Source organism: Phyllostomus discolor, chromosome 14 (genome assembly GCF_004126475.2).
Source record: "Phyllostomus discolor isolate MPI-MPIP mPhyDis1 chromosome 14, mPhyDis1.pri.v3, whole genome shotgun sequence".
NCBI lineage: Eukaryota > Metazoa > Chordata > Mammalia > Chiroptera > Phyllostomidae > Phyllostomus > Phyllostomus discolor.
In genome coordinates this window covers 42,054,786-42,075,237 of record NC_040916.2, presented here as the reverse complement: position 1 = coordinate 42,075,237, position 20,452 = coordinate 42,054,786, and the positions used below count along the sequence as shown (strand labels likewise).

Here is a 20,452-nt window from a genome sequence, read left to right as displayed (position 1 = left end):
CCTAAACTAATGATCAGCCTGCATTTCTCTCTTAAGTATAGTGATCTTGACTACTGCAAGAATAAGAAGCTAACTATCACCTGCTCTCAATAGCCCTAGACATGTGAGTCAAAAGTGGCTAGCAAGCTCAGTGTCACATCTGTGGCTCTTCAGTGAATAATGTGGCCCTTTCCGTTAGGACAGTATAGGCTCGGCAATACTCAGTGGTTAAAATCTGCATTACATAATTTGCAATATTATTGTTGCTGGTTGGGCTGTCCAGAGGCAAACACTGAGATGGAGTTTGGGGTGCAAGATGTTTACTAGGGACACCATCCAGGAATGGAAGGGGGAAGGAGAAGCTGAGCTGCGGTGCAGACCCGACCCAGCAAGGCCCTGGTCAGCCCACCGGAGCCCAGGAGCCAGGGTCTCCAGTCTCAGTGTCTGTCACAAGTCCGGTGGCAGGAGCCCCCGCCCCGCTCAGTCACTGGACACGGCTGCTTGGGACAAGGTGTCAGGCAGAGCACCTCTCTGCCCCTCAGACAGATGCCAAAGGAGCTGAGGTCTGTTTGCTCGCTGCTCCCCACAGCTGGGGAGCAAATCCTTTCTTGAAGGGAGACCCCAGGCCATGCATCTCCATGTCTGACACACACACCCCCCTGGGGGTTTACAGCTTTGCTGGTCACCTGTTTAGTTGGTACACATATCAAGGCCTGATTGCTCCTTCACATTGAAGCATTTGCCGGTTACTAACTAGATTTTTCATGTGGCTCCTACACTATTCCACATACTTGAAACCCTTCAGTACTGCTTTGTCGCCCATGGGGCGAAGGCTGAAGTCCTTAATGTGGCTTAAAGCCCTCCCCAGTTTCTTCCCTTGCCTTCCAGCCGGGCCTACCCCCACTCTCCCCACTGCGCCCTGGCCTCCTTGGCCTCCAGCACGCCGTTCACTGCACTGCTGCTCTCCATCTCCATCGACACCCACCCCACGCCCTGGCATTGCTTCCCCAGCGGGGGAGGGGAGAGGGTCAGGCTGTGCCACAACGCTCACTGTGGACACAGTGGTCCCTCCAGTGGCTCTGTTAGCAACTTCTTTGTGATGGTCCTTCCCTTGGTCCGTAACCACTAGAGAGTGAGGGTGTCAGCTTTGGTCTCGTTCACCACTGCGTCCCTCGCACCTCTCACAGTTCACAGCATGGAGTCAGCCCTCTGGAAACCCGCCTTCGGTAGGCTTGCTTTGGGACAGACCTGGAAAACCTGGGCTGCCAAGGTGGCTGACTGTTGGCTTCCTGCCTTGGGTGACACAGTGTTTCCCTTGTCGGACCATCTCTCCATTTTCCACAGTAATCCACTCCCCCAGAACAGAAGGGATTACGGGTTAACACTGACATGCTACCAGACCACAGTCGGCTTCCACCTCCACCGCATTTCCAGCTTCGGGGAAGGAAAGCAGTGTGTTCAGTGCAGCAGCCTCACTCACTGGGAGGCCCAGCAGCGACCCCCAGGCCCCGGCGGGGTGCGTGGGGCACGCAGGGCAGCGACAGACAGGAGCATACGAGTGCACAGATTAGCCCGACTCAGAGAAGCCGCCGCCTCTGTGCCCCGCACCCCGCATGCTCTGTGCTGACGACACAAGGCTCACTCCTGCTCGCCAACCCGCGTCACATGCCAGGCAGCCTCAGTGGGCCACGGTCACCTTAAACCTCTCGCTTCCGAGGAAGCAGGGCCTGGGTCATTTTCCCAGACAGACCGGGGTCAGGCCGGACTGGATGACAACTCACAAATACACGACAACGCTTCAGAGGAGCTTCCGATTTGAAGCCAGACAGCCTTAATCCAACCCCAGCCCTGGCACTTGTCCAGTAACTCTGAGCAAGTTTCTTGACGTCTCCATGCCTAAATTTCCTAATTTGCAAAATGGGGATATCGTTGCCCATCTCCCAGGGTTGTGAAGGTTAGATTAGACCAAATAGATGCGATAAAACGTTCACCTTTAACAAGTAACCGGGCTCTGCTGGTATTCCGTAGAGTGTGAAATAGGCGCCCTTGGGCTTAACCACCTGACCAAACGGTCACGCCCCGCCTTTGCGTGTCCAGGTCATGACAACCCGAGAGGACAAGGTGGTCATTGTCAAAAAGAAGGATGGCACTCGGATAGTGGACCACGCCGACGGCACCAGGATCACAACCTTTTACCAAGTGTACGCAGACTGCATCACTCCCCCGGACGAAATGTGTAAGTTTTCTTCCCCAAGTACGAGGCACTATTTCATGTCTTCAGAGTAAGGTGAGCAGTAGGGTGGCAGCTCCTGGTGGTGCAGGGGTAGTAACGGTGGCTTCTCCATCCTCACCACTGAAAACCTGCCGTCTGAATTGGTGGCAACAGTAAGCTAATAATCGTGACTCAGCGGTCCTGGACATTAGCTCTTAGACCTGAATTTTTTTTATCCTTAAGGAATGAAATTTGCCTCAGATGGGTGACCTTAGATAGCTCCCCTTGAATCCCCAGCCCCTCTGTCAGAAGGTGGTGGGAGAGAGAGGCAGGCTGCCGCTGCTGAGTGATGGGCACCTGTTCCAGGGGTTAAGAGCCTGCCAGCATTCCTGACCTAAATTTGAATGAGATCTTTGGAGAAAAATTATTCCCTGGCTCCTTTTCTTTCATTGCAGAATTTGTTTAATGCTTTAAATGCTTCGTTGCCAAATTAAGTGCAACAAAATTGGCTAGTGAGTGGCTAGTGAGGGGAACTTGCACATCACTCTAAGAGTCACTTGGGAGGGCAATTTAAAAATATCTAGGGGACTGGAAAGGCCCCTGTCATGTGATGCACCGGCCCCCTTGTGGGTAGATTTATGACACACACACACACACACACACACACACACTTGTGCAGGGAAACGGGGGCAGGGGCACCACTGGCAACACTGAGAAAATAGGAAAATACTGGGAAAGCATAGAAGTCCACCAGCAGCAGAACAGGAAAATAAAACATGGTAGGTACATACACATGGGTGCTGTATGGCAGTTACAAGGAAAGAAGTGCACATGCATATGTACACATGCACACGTGTGTCAGGATGGCCGAGGGCCCCGAAACAGCTCAGCTAACAAAAGCTGTTACAGAGTGATGCACAATAATTTATAACTTGTGCCAATTTAAAGCGCACAAAGTACGATACACGTTTTTAATACACAGTTACATAAACATGTACAAATGGATTGCCAGAGAAGGGAATAAACCCAGAATAAATTCATATGTACATATTAAATACATTGAAGCAAATGTAGCTGAATACTAACCAGCAGAAATTTTGATTGGTGAGTATATGAGTAGTAAAATTATACTTTATGCTTTTCTGGATGTTTCCTATTTCTCAGAATAAAAAGGGTAGTGAGAACGAAACAGCACACTGCAGTAAGTCAGAAAGGTTCTCCTGGAAGGACCGCCCCGTGTTGGCGGGGGGCGCACCCCAGCCTGTGGCGTGAGCGCCCAGCACCGGGTCCGGACTGCCGGTCCGGCAGCTGGGAGACAGGAGCCGAGTCAGCAGGCAGCCTGTTTCCCAGTGTGCGCATCCTCTCAGCTCGGTTTGCCGCGCCTTTTCCCACAGCCAGAGGTCCTCACAGTGTCACCAGGCAGGTGAAGTGCATGCGGATAGAAAGCTCACACTATGCCACTGTCATCACCAACTGCGAGGACAGTAGCTGCTGCACCACCTTTGGGGACGGGACGTCTATTATTGCAAAGCCACAGGGCACATACCAGGTAGGTCTCGGGCGGAAGATGGGGACTGCCGAAGGGGAGGGTCCATTTGGCTTAGGAAACCCACTCCTCTGGGCAGTGCACTCGTCGGCCAAGGGGTCGGCTGTTTCTCTCTCATCTCATCCGATCACAGAGCAGGCTTCTCAGCCTTGTTTTATGCATTCACATTTTGACAGCCCGCTCCAGAAAAACACGGTCCTGCTTGTCGTGCAGTGCTTTGGTAGTTTTGGATCAAGCCAACAAACCAGAACACACTTGTCGGGGATCCCTGGTGTAGATGGTGGTAGGCACTGTGGGTGTTAGAAGCACTCGGTGACCTGACCTGTGCCCACCAACCAGCTTCACCTCCTGCCACCTCCACTCTTATCCTCACTCCACCGTCCTGCCCACCTCCAGCCCAGCCCCACTCTACCTGATGTCCCCCAGGACAGGAAGGGCTGTGTGGCTCTGGCAGGGCAGATTGCCCAGTTGATGCAAAGCTTCCTCCTTGGAGGGTTGGGAGAGCTCTGTTAGCACTCCTCTACCTCCTGGTGTCAAACACAGCCAGCCTCCTGGTGTCACCTGTAGTCCCTTTAGTGTCTTAGAAGGACTTGTCTTCCACTTGCTGGAGAAGGCACACAAGTGCCAGGATGTCACATAAGGCCACAAGATACTGAGAGCTCAAAGGCAGAAGATGGTGGACAAAGACCTCAGTGACAAGCATTTGTTACTATGAAAGCTGCTGAGGCCAGTTTATGCCTCCCGTCTCTCCTGATAATGTTAGCTTAATCAACCCCTATTCATGCAGCTCGGCGTGCTAGGGGGCCAGAAGAGTGCTAGGGGGCTGCAGGTGAGAAGTGCTCTGGAGAAGGGGGTGCGATTTCCCTGTGCAGCACTCAGAGCATGCATTTCGGGCAGATCGGCAGCATTTGCATTCCAGTGCCCTGCGCTCTGCCAGATGTCATGCGCATCTCCCAAGATTCTGAGGTGTGGCCAGTGCTTAGCTTGCTGTTACCACAGCCCCAAACACCAGTAGTTTCAACCACCAAGGCCTCGGAATTTTAGCACCAGTGACAGCTCCCACTGAGGGGAGAGGCATAAAGAGGGAAGAGCTGCAGAGTGGAACAGTCGGTGTCTGCCACCGTTGTATAGCCACTGGTCCCTCCCAGGTTTGCCCAGTCTCCTGAAACAGTCCAAGAAGAGATTGGAAGGTGGGTCGCTCCTGGTTGAAAAATGCACAGACTTAGTTCCCAACTGAAAAGGAAACACCTCAACATAAGTTTATCAACACCTGTTGTATAATTTTCTAGTCGTATAGAGCTGGCAAAGCGGCACTCAGAAATGCCTTCTGCCTGTCCTGTTTCGGGTGGTCTCAGCACTGGCAGCAGGGTGAGTGGGCTGGGTTTCAGGACGTGCATAAAAGGGGGAGGTGGGCTTGGCACTGGCCGCTGCTGTACCCTGACAGCAGTGGAAATGTTACTCGAAACATCAAAGAGGAGGTGGGTACAGCAATTGCTAGTCTCCATGATTAGAATGTCTCACGAGTAGGTTTGCCACAGGCGGGATGAGGACAAAGAGCTTCTAAAATCATTTGTCCCAAAAGCTTTTGACCCTTTGGAGATGATTCTTGCCCGAGAACATAAAGGATTCCAGACATTTTGAATAGGGCCAAGTATGTTTACTTCAGTTAAAATATATGTTACTATTTTATATTAAATATCTGAAATAAAAAGGCACAAGGCATTTACTTGAAAGAACTATTAAAGCAAATTGATAAAATAATTTTATCCACCTGGCTGGCGTAGCTCAGTGGATTGAGCGCGGGCTGGGAACCAAAGTGTCCTAGGTTCGATTCCCAGCCAGGGTACATTCCTGGGTTGCAGGCCATGACCCCCAGCAACTGCACATTGATGTTTCTCTCTCTCTCTCTCTGTCTCCCTCCCTTCCCTCTCTAAAAATAAATAAATAAAATCTTTAAAAAAATAAAAAATAATAATAATTTTATCCCAGGTTTATCTTGGGTTTTCTTCCTGGAAACACAGTTTGTGGCAGAGATCTGTGGATAATTTTTTTTACTAAAATGATTTTTCCAAATCCCTTAAATTGAACAAAGAATTTTAAGTAATTTATCTCTTTCTGACACCCTTCCAGGTGTTGCCTCCAAACACAGGCTGTCTTTATATCGACAAGGACTGTTCAGCTGTATATTGCCATGAGTCGAGCAGTGAGATATACCATCCCTTCCAAAAGCGTGAGCAGCTGAGAGCTAGCACGTACATCATGAAGCACACGTCAGAGGTGGTCTGCGAGGTCCTGGATCCCCAGGGAAACACCTTTCAGGTGAAGTACATCATTAGTACAGAGAGAGGGGCTGGGCCTTTGCTTGCCTGATATTCCACATGACAGACCCTCCCTGTAGCTTTTTGCCTCAGCTGCTCTGGGGTGAGTTATCTGCCTCCTGCTGATACCATGTGTGAGCAGTAATGACCGTCAACATCTTTGATTCTCAAGTACAATTCCGTAGGGGACAGCGTGCCCAGCTATGGGGATGGCGGGAGTGCTAAAGCCAAGTAATTAATTGGAGCAGAAGGGGAGAAGGGAAGAAACAGCACTGGGCATCTATAAATAATGCCGACACAAAGGAATAGTGGAAGAATGGTCGGCGTCCGGGTTAAAGTAAGAGCAAGTACATGGGACGTAGGCAGAGACTCCTGGTGAGAATTTCAGTTCTTGGGGGCTCTGGTGGGGTACGATGGGGAGGAGGGGAGCCCGGAGAGGTGCTCAGCTACACGAGGCAGAGCCCTGCCTTCTGCTCCCCTGTCCCGCAGAACCACAGCTGCCCTCCTTCCTCTCGGCCAGGAATTGGCAAATCATGGCCATTTGTTTATATAGGTTCATAAGCTAAAAATGGCTTTTACATTTTTAAATGGTTGGGAAAAAATCAAAAAGAGGAATATTTCATGACACATAAGACTGACAGGAAATTCCAATGTCGGTATTGTGATATAAAGCTTTCCTGGAGCAAAGCTGTGCCCACGTGTGTACACATTGTCCCCGGCTGCCCAGCTTGCAACGGCAGAGGCAAGTGGTCACAACAGAGACCGATGGCCCATGAACCCTAAAGCACTTACTCTCGGGCCCTTGAAAAAATGTTGGCCAACCTCTCCTCTAGGCGCATATATACATATTACTCCTCATCCAAAAGGGGAGTTTTGTGTTTATGCTAGGGGCCAGTGAAGCTATTTTTTAGATTTTGAACCGTACCCCCAGTCCCCAACTTTGTTTTGGTATGCAGGCAAGCACCGTCCAGCTTACTTTTCTGTACTAAGCAAATAAGGCTCTTCCCAGCGTGAGTTCTGGCTGCTAACCAATGTCAGTCCACAGTGAATTGAAACCCTCCAGGTTGAACCCTGTGGCTCATCCAGGCCAAGCGTTCTTCTAGGCTTTGATTGCTCTTCTTGGCCATCCTCTGCAGTGGTCTTCCAGCCTGGACCGCACTGCTTCCCGGAGAAACCCATGCTTCCCGGAGAAACCCATGCCATATCCAGACAGTGGGAGTGGCGAGCGCCTTTCTCCCCACATTGATACCAAAGCTGTTTCCCTGTGCCGTCCATCCAGGAGTCTTAATCCTGTGCCTGGAGCTGCCGCATGGAAACCCCTTTCATGTTGTCACTCTTTCAGTGTTTCAAGATGACTGTCACATGAGCAGCCTTCCCTCCAGGTTAAAATTCCCAGTTCCTTGAACTAATAATCCTCAGAAGGTTTGGATCCCCTGCCATCCTGGTCCCCTTCCCTGGGGTATTCTGGATTTGCTTCCAGTTTGTTCTCATAGTCCAGGTGTGGCTTGTGGGTGGAGACGTGCTGCTCATAGGTTTTCGCTTTGAAGCAATCTATGCTTAGCAATACCTTACAAGTAAATGACCATCCCTGACTTTCTAAGAATACCAAAAACCACCTGCTTTCTCAAATGGGATCAGCAGAAATGTAAGCTCTATGGCATTTTTTTTCTTTTAAGTTGCTTATACACTTTGTCCCTTAGGTCATGGCTGATGGTAGTGTATCAACTGTGCTACCTGAGAACAGTCTGGAAGATGAGTTAAATGCAGTCCCTGAAGGCTACGACAGCTTATCATCTGCTCACCTTCAAAAGAATCACCTGCAAGTCTATGGTGAACACATCCCCAGGTAATATGATCAAAACAATACCAGGACTTTTATTTTTTAATTCCAAGTTCAAGCAGCATTTGAAGTGAATTCTTCAAGTGATTAGGTTTTTATTTCTTCAAATAGGTTTTTTGTTGTCTATGCCGATGGATCAGGAGTGGAGCTCCTGCGAGACAGTGAGATCGAAGAATACCTGTCCTTGGCGTGCGGGGGACCAACCACAGTGGTTCTGCAGGAGCCCGTGCAGGAGCAGCCAGGTAGGGAAGCCGGGCATCTGGAGCCCTCTGGGCCCCCTTACCACCTCTCGTCCTCCCGACCCGGCCGTGCCCGAGTCTTCTCCATTTCTTTCTCTTCACTCGCTTTTCAACTCTGCTTCCCACCTGGCCCCGTCAGCCCGTTTATGCAGTCATTTGGGTTTATACCAAGTTTTGTCTGAGCATCAACCTATGTAAACTGCAGGCGAGTCCTTTTCCTACCTATAAGCAGGTTTGTATCTGTGTCTAAATATGTTAGGTATGTACCTTGGATCCTATTTAAATGATTGTTTACCAAATTAACTTATTAGGTCGAGCAGTGTTTTGGTGGAGTCTGTAGGATTTTCTATGTACACTATCATGTCATCTGCAAACAATGACAGTTTTTCTTCCTCCTTTCCAATTTGGATGCCTTTTATTTCTTTTTCTCGTCTGATTGCTGTGGCTAGGACTTCCAGTACTGTGTTGAATAGGAGTGGTGAAAGCGGACATCCTTGTCTTGTTCCTGATCTTAGTGGGGAAACTCTTAAGTTTTGCCCTTTGAGTATGATGTTGGCTATAGGTCTGTCGTATATGGCCTTTGTTATGTTGAGGAATGCTCCCTCTATTCGCACTTTACTGTTTTTATTATGAATAGGTGCTGTACCTTATCAAGTGCTTTTTCAGCATCTATTGATATGACTGTGTGATTTTTGTCTTTCTAAATGCTTGTTTAATCTTGGTAGGAAAAAAGAAAGAAAAGTGAGATATCTCTGATAAGTTCAATTTTTTGTCATTTTGAAGGTGTTGCCTTAATCAATTTAATAAGAAGAGAAAGTACATTTTTTGTGGGAGTTAAGGAGCCAACCTGGAATATAGGATAAGTTTTGTGATGTATTCATTGGACATTTATATTATTTTGATCCATTTCAAAGAAATCTGTATGTGACTAAAGGTTAGAGATACATATTGCATTAAGTAATAACCATCAGCATATCTAATATGTGTATTTAAACATAGATATAAACTTGCATATTATCTGTGCGAAGCTGGTATGCTGGTTCTACATTTGTGCATTTCTTGGTAGGGTATATCTGTGCTCATTTATGAATACGCCTGCATCTCTGTGCACTTACATGTTTTAGTGTATCAGTGCGCACACACCAGATGTTATAAACTGTGCTCTCTGTGAATATGAAGACCAGGGTGTTCTGACTAGTCATACAGTGCACATGTGAAGCTGGATGAGAATAAGAATTCAAACTGCATTAACAAGCATCTGCTTGAAAACCCACCATGCGCCAGACACTGGCTGGAGGTTAGGGACACGATGGCGAGCTAAGAGCTCGCGGGCCCTGCTCTCAGAGAGCTTAATGTTGAACTGGAGAGATGCGCGTAAATTGCATAGTCACACAACTGTGTGATTATAAGTTGGGGTGAGGTCTATGAAGGAAGGGAAGTCTAGAAGGCTTCCCTGAAGACACTGGAGCCGAAGGCTGGTGGATAAGTGGGAGTTAGTTAATTCAGGAGGGAGGGCTTTCTTGGAAGAAAGAGTGCACAGCGGGAAGCATAAAGCACTGGGGAAGGTAGGGTGCGGAGGCCGCGGCACCTGAAGCACATGGGGAGAACGGTGCTAGTTGAGCAGGGTGAGAAAATGTTACGGACTCAGGGTTACCCTGCGAGTAACGGGAAGTCGACAGGGAGTTTACGTCACAGTTGAACGCAAAGGGCCGCCCCACTGCTGGGGAGCCCCACTCACAGAGCAGACCTGGGTAGGAAAGCGAGTCCTCGCCCCGGTCCAGAGCAGCATCTCTCCGAGGCAAATGACCTCAGGAGGTGGGGGCAGCGGCGAGGGAAGAAGGAGACGAGCTCGGGAGCCTTCAGTGGTGGGCCGGACGGGACACGGGTGTGCTGTCTGGAGGACAGAGCCGCGTCGGTGCGTGTTTTCAGGTGGTGTCCGTCCCATCTCTAGTGTTACAGTGACCAAAAGCCTCCCCTTTCTTTTCAGCTCTGAAGGCCCTTAAGCGTAATCGCTGGGTCTCACTTTTCGAAAAGTGCTTGTCGAATTTAGTGAATACTCACTGAAATTTGTAGAATATTTTTGATGGAGAAGTAACTTTCTGATAACTCTCTTTGAACCAGGCGCCCTCAGCATCACCGTCCTTCACCCTTTCCATGAAGCGTCACCGTGGCTAATGAAGAAAGAACTGGACACGATCGTGCCTCCTAACCTGCAGTCGCGGACCTGGGAGACCTTTCCCGCAGTGGAGGTAGAGGGCATCTCGCTGGACAGTCACCAGCGTTGCATGTGCATCCAGTCGTGAGCCAGAGTCTCGGGCCCCCCGTCTGTCCACATATTGTCATTCTCATGTAAATTGTGAATGGGCTTAAGGAACCTTATATTTGAAGACTTTAACATTGTAGATTTTAGATACACCCGACTAGCTAATCTGTTTTGTTTCTTTTATCCTACATTGCAGGCTTGAACATCTTCTTATGATACAAAAATGCCCACCCTGAGTAACCTTTGCTGTCATGGGATCACTGATACTGTGCAGTACAGAAACCCTCCCTTCTCGTGTTCCCTGTGTGTTAGTTCTGGCACGCAATTTTAGGTTTTTCCCTCTTTCCTTTTTCTTAATGTCTTTTTTTTAATGATTTTCTTTTTTTAAAGATTTTATTTATTTATTTTTAGAGAGAGAAGGGAGAGAGAAAGAGAGAGAGAGAGAAACATCAATGTGTGGTTGCTGGGGGTTATGGCCTGCAACCCAGGAATGTACCCTGGCTGGGAATCAAACCTGCGACACTTTGGTTTGCAGCCCGCGCTCAATCCACTGAGCTATGCCAGCCAGGGCTCCTTTTTCTTAATGTCTTAATTCACAAAGTGAGTGCATAAGAATAGTCTAAAGGATTGATTATACACAGGGATTTGCAACTATAATATTAAAAAATTAACATTAGAGAAACCCCACCTACAGTTTTTTTCAAAGAATGAAAGAAAATGTCTTGAGTAAGAGTCATAAAGTCCCGAATCTCGCAAGATTTGCCATTTCATTTTGCAAGCAATGTATGTGATATGTCCAGAATATCAGCCCCATGTTAAATTCGTATAGTTCAGGGAAGTCATTGAGGAGATGATCGGAGAGCAATACTTGGGTTAAGCGAAGAGGATGATGTTTTGAGTTATGATGATTTTTGCTTTCCTGCACAATTTTGTAACAGCAGGGGCACGAGTAACGAACACTTAAGATAACAAAGACCTCCTAGCCCTATATTTTAGTTTGGCAACTACAGTCAGTGCAGTGAATGAAGATCTGAATCCTAGGCCCAACTCTACCATTTATTAATGTGGGACTTGAGACAAGTCACATGGGACCCCTGCTTCCTTATCTAAAACATGGAAAGGCTGTGCCAAATGGCCCACTAATACGGTTATATATTCAAGTTGAAAGCACTGCATAATGACAAATAATATGTCACATGTGAGATTAATAAAGGAAGTTCAGTCTCTTCCTCTGCAACTCCTATAGCTGTGAGCACACCCAGTGGGAGTGACCCGACCCAGGCAAGACCCCGAGTGGGTATCACTGACCAGGCATTGGACACTGAATAGCGATTTAAAATGAAGCGCATCAGACACACTGCAGGACTCAGGGCCTCCAACCACACCGCCCCCGAGAACACAGAGGACGGAGGCCACTCGAAGGCAGATATTCCTGCCCCAGAGACCCTGGGAAGACTGGGGGCGTGCTTGGTCTAGTGTGAGCTCCGACTCCACTCAGCTCTGTGGACGATTTCTCTCTCAAAGGATCTTTTTAGGTCACAATATGCATGGGACCAGAAAGTTGATGACTGTTTAATTCCCAGCATCTCGGGCTCCCTGTGGGCATTAAAGGACAGTCACACGCACGTGGCACGAGCTGGGCCGCAGCTGCATTGCCACAGCATAGCGCTGCGTCACATGTGCTCTCCGGGGTCTCAGAATGTCCAGGCTCTGGGCCACACACGCAAGAGGGAAGCCCGCCCAGCTCTGTTACCAGTTGGTCTCATATTTGTGAACGTTTTCCAGAGCAGGGATTACTTATTGTTTTCACCATTGTATTCCCTAACTAGTTGTTCCTATCCCAGTGTCTACATAATAAGCACTCAGTTAAAAATTCAGACTTCTTTGGTGGTGGTTTTGCTTTGTTTGTTAACAGAAGAAAACTCCAGGACCTCCGTTTGGCACTTACATTTGGAAGGGCTTTTACAACGAGGCCAAACAGCTGGTGAGCGCCCCAGCCCCTCTACTCAAGAGCCCTAGCGTGCTGCAGATCCGCCAGTTCATCCAGCACGAGGTCATCACGGATGAGGTGAAACTGAAGCTGCAGACTTCCCTGAAGGTAATGGACTCCTGGCTACCTGGCCCAGAAGAATCAGGCCCAGGGCAGTCAATCCCCTTGGTTTCTTCGTGGACCCGAATTAGATAATTTCACCAATATCTGTTCAATGTAACACACGAGTGCCAATCTTCCAGAGGGTAGGAAGTTGAGAGGTAGGAAATACTGCATGATTCCCACGAGGTACTGGAGTATTGAGACCCCAAGGACATGGAGAAAATAAGTAACTTTTATACATGATTGTTATACAGAGTCATCCTTTCTCATTATACGGAAAACTAGCCGAGCGACCTCTGGGAAAAGGTAGAACTACACATTAATCTGAAACGTGTCATGGAAGACAAATACTGTTGGTTTTTAAAAATGGCCTAAGAATTTGTAAGGATTCGGTTAATTGTATAATCACGTCTATAACAACTCACTGGCTAGTCTGTTAACTCCTTCGGGACAGGGACCAAATGTGGTTTGATTATGCTGCTGTGCCCCGCACCTGGCAGAGAGCTGGGGACCGTCATTTGTGGAAACAGATCAAGTAAAGATGGAAAGAGTGAAGTATATTCCCCTTGGAAGCAAAGGCATGCTTAAGCAACTTACATTCAGAAATAGAATTACAAAGACCCTCCCTGGAGAGGACTCTAGGAATCTTCTAACCCAGCTCTGTCCATCTTATTGATGAGGACGCTGGACCACAGAGTCAGTGGCCAGGCCTCTCCGAAGTCCTCATACAGTTCTAACATCCTGCGGCCCTTCAGGCTGCGCTTCGGGATCTTCAGGTCTTTGCTTGCTAAAATATTCAAGAAAAGACTTTCCAGATTGCTTGCCTGGGAACTGTGGCTGTTGACCATTGCGAACTTCTGTATTCCTAATCTTGTTGTGACATTCCAAGTTGATGATGATTATGTGGGTGTCTCTGTACCTTATTTCTCTTTGTTGTGGATCTGTTTTCTTCTGCCAATGTAGGACTACATCAACCACATCCTGAAGCAAGAGGACGAGCTGCGGGGCATGGCGGTGAAGGACTCCAGAACCGAGGCGGAGCGGGGCAGCGCCGCAGACCTCCTGAAGCTGGTGATGGTGAGGCAGAGGCGCCCCCACACCCGCCCGTGTCTCGGGGTCTGTCGTTTCAGTGCGAGGGGTGGTGGGGGGCGTCCCAGGGCAGAAACTGTCGGGAAGGGCCGCCCCTGCCACTTCTGGGAAGCGTTTTCTCCCTCCTTGCAATTTCTTGTTTCTGTGGAAATCTCATTCCTTATACACCGAATTTTCCAAATGATTTTTAGGCTCTGGCTTAAGCCATAAATAACTCTGGAGGCACTTAAGTAGCAGCCTTCATTCTCTTCAGAGAAATCGGACATTCTTGGAAGTGCAGAATGACTTAATGAATGAACTAGGAAGAAGAAAAAGGAGTTTCTGAAAGTGAAAATGATTTCTATTTTTAGAAATTTGTTAAATGAAAGGAATGACTAAAAAAATCAAATAAGATTTGTAGTGCCATTAAAATTATTCATTTTACAGTAATTTTCATAAAAGATCAAGTTGAGTACTCAAAGAATGCTTCTAAACAAAGTAAACTTTTTGTGTAACATAATCATCATCATCAAGGAATTTTATCTTTATTTCAGTCTTTCCCCAAGATGGAAGAAAGTACAAAAAGTCATGTTACTGAAGGTAAGTACATTTAATATTTTTCTGCAAAATACTTACAGATTTCAAAGGAACCACCTTAAATATACTTGTCAGCCATTCCTGCATCTGAGAGCAAAGTGCTGTGTATGTATTTCTGCTGCTGTGTTGGCCATGTTGTGTTGTAATTATGTGCTCATCTAATTTTTTCCACCTGAATTGTGAGATTCTTGAAAACTGTGATTGCCTCTGATTCATCTTTAACTTCCATCTTTGGAATAAAAAGGGAGGCATTTGGCTTTGCCCTCAACCTGTATTTGGAACATAGCTAAGGTACAGCAAGGGACAAACCAAGCGGCCTGCACTGTCCCCATGACACTCCCGTGCTCACAGAGAGCTTTCGGGCAGCGGCACAGCCACCCCCAGACCCGGCCCTGCTTCACGCCGGGGAGCTCAAGCAGCCTCCTCTCGGAGAGCGCTCGCGCTCTCGCTCAAAGCGCATTTGTCAGGACACACGCAGCTCCGACAAAGACGGTTACGCGGTTTCCCAGTCCACAGCCGACAAGCAACGGAGGACTTGGTGGCTTGGGGCTTTCTTTTCTGTTTTGGCCACGTGCCCAAGGGCAGAAACCGGGGTTCATTCACCCCACAGGTGTTTCTGTGTGTCCCCCACAATGTTGGCCTGCACAGTTGTTTTTGTTTATCTGAATTTTTCTTTGCTTGAAACGTCACTTTACCCTACATACCGACAAGGGCCTGAAGATGACTAGCAGCCGCCTCTGTGCAGTGACCATGAACTGAAGAGTCCGTCACGCCCCCTCCATTGCCTCCCGGTCCTTCCACTCTCTCCCTGCCAGTCTTCTACCTGCGCAGCCCCTTGTGTCAGGTTGCCAGATATAGCAAACAATAATAGCGAAGGCCCAGGTAAATTTGAATTTTAGATTAACAACGAGTAATTGATTCTGTGGTATAAGTATTTGGGACCCACTTATACTAAAAAAATTACTTTTTTAAATCTGAAACTTAAATTTAATTCCATGCCCTGTACTTTATCTGGTAACCGTACCTTGTAGCACTGGGACTTGTAGCCTCTGGCACGAGGAAACAGTCACCAGAGGGGTAAATGGCCAGGTCACCCAACAGTGAAGGACACGTTCATGTAAACATACAAACGAACAGACGCAGGAGTCAGGCGGAGCCTCGGGTACGTGCAGTCACCCCTGGCCCACATCAGCGGCGACCCTAAGCCAGGCGTCCGTCCTGCAGTGTCCCTGAAACACCGGCCTCTGAGATGGCTCCACCCACAGTGAGTTCGTGGGGAAATAGGTTTGGATACTGCTGCACATTCCCTTATGTTCTTGGAGAGCCAGACACGCGTTAACTGAGGGAGCCTGCAGGGAGGCCCTGCAGCAGGGAAACTTATCAGCCTCGTGTGAATCGGGGCTTCCCCAGCTCATGTGACCGTGGAAGCTTGTGTCTTCTCTCAGCCTCCTTCTCACCTCCCGCCCAGGCCGTGATCCATGGAGTACATGCTGAGAGTCACTTCCCAAACTACCGAAACATCATTGCATCATAGTCACATCCTTAGATTTACATCCTTATTAAAAAAAAAAAAACAATTTCAATAAAACAGGTAATTTTTTTTAAGTGCTGGTGCTTCAGATGTGAAGAAATTCCGTTCAGTTGACACTGATTCCCCCAATGATGTGCCGCTACGCCTCACGCTTGGTCCTCCAGTAGGACACTGAGCACGAGTTACTGTTACACTGTGGCTTGATCATGGAAATTCTACTGAACATTTGAAGGATCGGAGACAGGCTCTCAGATGCAGCAGACTCTGGCCCGCAGCGTCCGCGGGTTGTGACTGAAGATGGAAACAAAGGCACAGGCTGCCGCAGTCCTGCAGAGGAAAGGGGACGGTGCTCTCTCAAGATGAGAGTCCTGCGGCCGCTTCTCTCAAGGGGAGAGCACGCCGACCCTTGCCTGGACAGGCTTTTATTGTTTTTCTCAGGTCTTACATCAGAGAAGGATTTATTATCTGTCACATAGAATACTGTTGTCTACATTTTAGGTACAATCAAGGAAACGAAAATAACAAACGCAAAAGGGAAAGGCGGAGAGCTGATTAGCTCCGTCCTTGGGAAAATTCACGCAGGCTTTGGCAGTTACCTTGAAGATAGGCAATAAACATCTACTGTTTCAGACCAGGGTGAGGGAGTTTTAGCAAGAGCACGCCATAGCAGTCTGTGTGCATTTCCTAGGCCTGATTCCCACGGGAGAACCCGGTTGAGGGTCTGGCTCCTGCCCACCACATCGCTTCTGCAGGTTTTCCATACAGAGCTGAGTCACATTTGCCAGATTCAAAACAGACCGGTTCCCTGCACTCAGAAAGCATCTCAGATGAGTAACTGGGCACTACTTGTGTGCTGAGCGGTAACGCCAACATGTGTGTTTTCACAGTCGCAGCCCACCTGACCGATTTCCTCAGGCAGTCTGTGGCCGCTGCTCCAGAAGACCTTCCAGACACGTTCAGTACAGAGTTCTTTGAAAAGAAATGGAAGTAAGCTGATCTAACAAATGCGTTCCAAATTGTGCCCAAGGATTGCGTACAGGGACGGTGAATGGAGAGGCAGGGTGTCGTGGGTACGGGTGACCGCATCCAGGGGTGCTCAGCCTTGCATCCACCACACTGCCCACGAGCTGTCGTGGCTGGTGGTGGTTCCTTCACTGTCTGTAGGCTGGGAGCACTGCCCCCGCTTTCGGAGGCACATGCGTTTGTTCCTTCACTGACCCGAGCGAGCCTGTGAGGCGTGCCCGTGGCGTGGAACGCTCCGTGCTGGGAGCTGGGTGCAGAGGGTGCCAGATAACACAACTTGGCCCGCCCATCTCGGAGCTTGTCGGGTGGCAGAGGGAAGAGCCAGCGAACCAGTCAGCACGTGGGTAGACCATGACAGACGGGGAGAAATGTCCCGGAAGGTTCTCCTGGGGCACCGGAAGGGAAAAGGCCAGCCGGGACCTGTTTTATGACTTCAAACACAGGGCCGCTTGCAAGGGGGCGTCTTCTAGAGAAAAGGAGACATGTGCTTTCAGACCTGTCAGAGTATCACTCAGACTCATACCAGGGGCAGCCAGGGGTCCCAGGGGCCTGCTGGCTGCCAGCTAGGCTCCTGACTCGGGAAGGAAGTTCCCCAAGATGGGGCCACTTAAGATGACAGAGGAAGAGCCGGCTGTGTGGAAAGTCAGCAAAGCACCCGCCTTACCCTTCTCAGCCATACTTTTCTTCTTTCCTTTCACGTAGGGACACAGAAACAGGAAAGCACTGGAGTGAAAAACTAGCTCAAAAGAGGTAATCCTACCCTGAAGTATATACATAAGCACACGGAAAAGCCCAGTTCTGTGGGTCCTTAGAGTCTTAGACGAGGGTGGGTGGGTGGGCCTCCCCTCAGTCCCCCCCCCGTCCTCCTGTCTCCTCCGTGTTTCTGCCACGTGGCCACGCAGCTTTTGTGGGAGGACATCCGTGTCCCTCGAGGATGCCCATTCGACCATTAGGTAGATATTCTCCCTCTCATAAGTAAGAAAGCTCTCTGTGCTTCGGTAGTTTTAATACACTAATAAATATTCTAGAACTTAATGCAGTACATGGTCATGCACATGCAAGGACTCTTACCATTCACTTAAGGAATGCACTATGGGCTTTGGTTTCCTTCCGGTCCCAGCTGATGATTCCAGCCCCAACTCTCTTGCCATAAAGAGGAGGCCAGAGAGGTGGACTGAGTCTGTAGCAGTGTGTATGGCACTGCTGTCCACATTCCCAGGGCTCCTCTCCAGAGTGACCCCCAGGGCGACGGCGCTTCTGAACACACAGTCGGGGTTGCCTTGTGGAATGTGTGGGAGAAGCGGCGAGGTGCGGCCTCAAGTCTCACGGCCCACTCCGCATGCAAGGCCAAGCTGCAAGGTATATGCTGTGTCACAGAATACCCCTGGAGGGGTTTCCAAGGGGCTGGTGACAGTGATCGCCTGTGAGGAGGGACACTAGCAGGTTAGGGGACAGCATCGCATGCTCTTCAATAGTTTCTGAGCTGTGGACATAGGCACGTGTTATTCATTCACGGTTCTTAGAATTCTGAAACACTAAAATTTCACATTTTAACCAATAGGCAGGTAACAGCAAGGCAATGCAAGTTTTTGGAAAAGAAAGTGAAACGCATAATTCAGTGTGTGTCCTAGAAAGGCAGGTGTTGGGAACACAGAAAACGGCCTGGGGAGGGGGGTGAGGAAGGAGAACGTTTCAGGGAAATGGGAGGGGGCCAGCGAGTGTCAGACCCTGCGGAAGGGTCCGAAAGGAGAATGGGAAGAAGAGCTGGCGTTTATCGGCTGGAAGGTTTATTGATCCCTTCTGTGGGAACAGTTGTAGGAGAGTGACAGGCGTGGCCGGACTGCTGTAGGGAGGTGAATACATTCAGCAAGGCAGTGGTGAGAAACCACAGCTGTTTAAATAAGACATCTCGGCGCAGCCAGTATTTCCAGAGAGGCGTCCAGTACGAGAGCGAGCACTGGTCTTCGAGCCAGCGGACGGGTGTGTACGCAGTGCACGATGCTGGTGGGGGCTGCACTTCAGGCATTCAGTTGGCTTCTCCGTGAGACGAGGACCGTTGGATGGCCTCAGGTCTGAGGTCCACTCACCTGTTGGGTGACGCATTGCTGACCAGCGTGTGTACGTATCGAGATCGCGGGCTTTGGAGGCAGGCAGCCTGGGTTCATTTCAGACTTCACCTCTTACTAGTTAGTGATTTAGGGTAGGCTGCATAACCTCTCTAGGCCTTGATTTTTTTGACCAATACAATGGGAATAATAATAGTAACTCAGAATTAGTGTACAATAAGGTTCAATGTAAAGTACTTTGCCACGTTTCTGGCATGCAATGAGCACTTAAAATTGAGACTGTTTCGGATTGGAGTAGGTTCAACTACATTTAACAGACAGTCCCCAAATCAGTGCATTTACAAGAAATAGTTGTTTTTTTGTTTTTTGATTTTGTTTTTGTTTTTGTTTGGTTCTTAATGTAAAAGAGCAGTCAGAGGTGGGTGGTCTGTGGCAGATAGTGCCGCCTCATTGGAAACTCGGATTCCGTCTTGTCATCGGTGTCATCCTTACTGGCGTGTGACTTCCATCCTCAGAGTTCCTTCTTGGCTGCAGAACGCTGCAGCTACAGCCACTGCATCCGTATTTCAGGAAGGAGGAAGAGATGGGCCAGGGGCCAAGGGCGAGCCTCCCAGCTGAGTGAGCCCTCTTTCAAAGCTATCTGGAGTCTTACTCAGTGACTTGAGTTTGCTTCTCATTGGAGATTTTATGTGTGTGTGTGTGTGTGTAAACTGGAATATTGCCTCCCCAGTGTAGGGTTCTGGTATTGGAAAGACAACTAGCAGGATTATCGTGATTGCTTTTGTTTCACTTTGTAATCACTGACCACAATATTCATAAACATTTACTAGGGTTTTAGTGTTAGTTTTTGCTACCACTGCTACTGAAATTAGGCAAATTAATAGAATCTAGCTGGCATTTAAACCATGTGGTTTTTGGTCTTTTGAGATCAACTGTCAAATCAAACTACCACCTGGCACCATGATTTTCTATCTTGTATGGAAGTTTGATTTCTAAGTAGGACATGCGACTGATTCTAGAAGAAGTAGAAAGTGAACCAAAACATACAAAAAAATGTCTGACAGGCTCGTGAATACTGCTAGCGATCCCATTTTCTGTGGGACTTAGAGCTAAAACACATGCAGGTAACGTTTTGAAATATTTTGTGTCTTCTTTTGCATCATTACGGACGTATCGACCAGGAAGGAAATTGAAAATACACGCAGTCGTTTAATGAACATTAGGAACAAAGCAATACCGCCCTACTTCAGACCTGACTTGGGCAACTTACATCAGTCTCAGGTAATTGAGTGTAATTAACAACTATTAAATAAGTGTCTTTTTAAAAGTTGAGACATTTCATAGGTTATTATTTAATGTACATTCCCTGAAGTTATTTCTTTTCTACATCAAACGGACTAACTAACCCATACTTTGAAAATCCGTACCCTCACAAGTGTATGAGAATGCTGATCTCAGGTCTTGCACCCAAGTAGAAGTTCTCCACCAATTGATAACTAACTATCTATCTCCCTGCCTTGAAGTATCACGGCGAATTGACTGTATCCCATCTATTTCGAGCCCTTTTCACAGTCGAATTCGCCCTGTTGATGATTATCCTCTGATAAACCCCATTTTTATTAAAGTTTTTATTTCATTAAAATTCCCTTACCTGCCAGCTGGTGAGATAGCACACAGA

At 48.3% G+C, this 20,452-nt stretch overlaps 1 protein-coding gene across 1 annotated transcript in view; it reads left to right on the top strand.

The window, feature by feature from the left end:
* The window catches only part of SPAG17 (sperm associated antigen 17), a 178,349-nt gene that overhangs the window by 140,260 nt on the left and 17,637 nt on the right, over positions 1 to 20,452 (top strand). The window contains exons 30-41 of the mRNA XM_036015092.1: positions 2,077 to 2,215; positions 3,586 to 3,740; positions 5,868 to 6,056; positions 7,756 to 7,901; positions 8,007 to 8,137; positions 10,256 to 10,383; positions 12,313 to 12,495; positions 13,453 to 13,566; positions 14,112 to 14,157; positions 16,573 to 16,672; positions 17,411 to 17,458; positions 19,956 to 20,055. Of these exons, the coding sequence (XP_035870985.1) occupies positions 2,077 to 2,215; positions 3,586 to 3,740; positions 5,868 to 6,056; positions 7,756 to 7,901; positions 8,007 to 8,137; positions 10,256 to 10,383; positions 12,313 to 12,495; positions 13,453 to 13,566; positions 14,112 to 14,157; positions 16,573 to 16,672; positions 17,411 to 17,458; positions 19,956 to 20,055 (1,479 nt within the window). The remainder of the gene's footprint in view (positions 1 to 2,076; positions 2,216 to 3,585; positions 3,741 to 5,867; positions 6,057 to 7,755; positions 7,902 to 8,006; positions 8,138 to 10,255; positions 10,384 to 12,312; positions 12,496 to 13,452; positions 13,567 to 14,111; positions 14,158 to 16,572; positions 16,673 to 17,410; positions 17,459 to 19,955; positions 20,056 to 20,452) is intronic.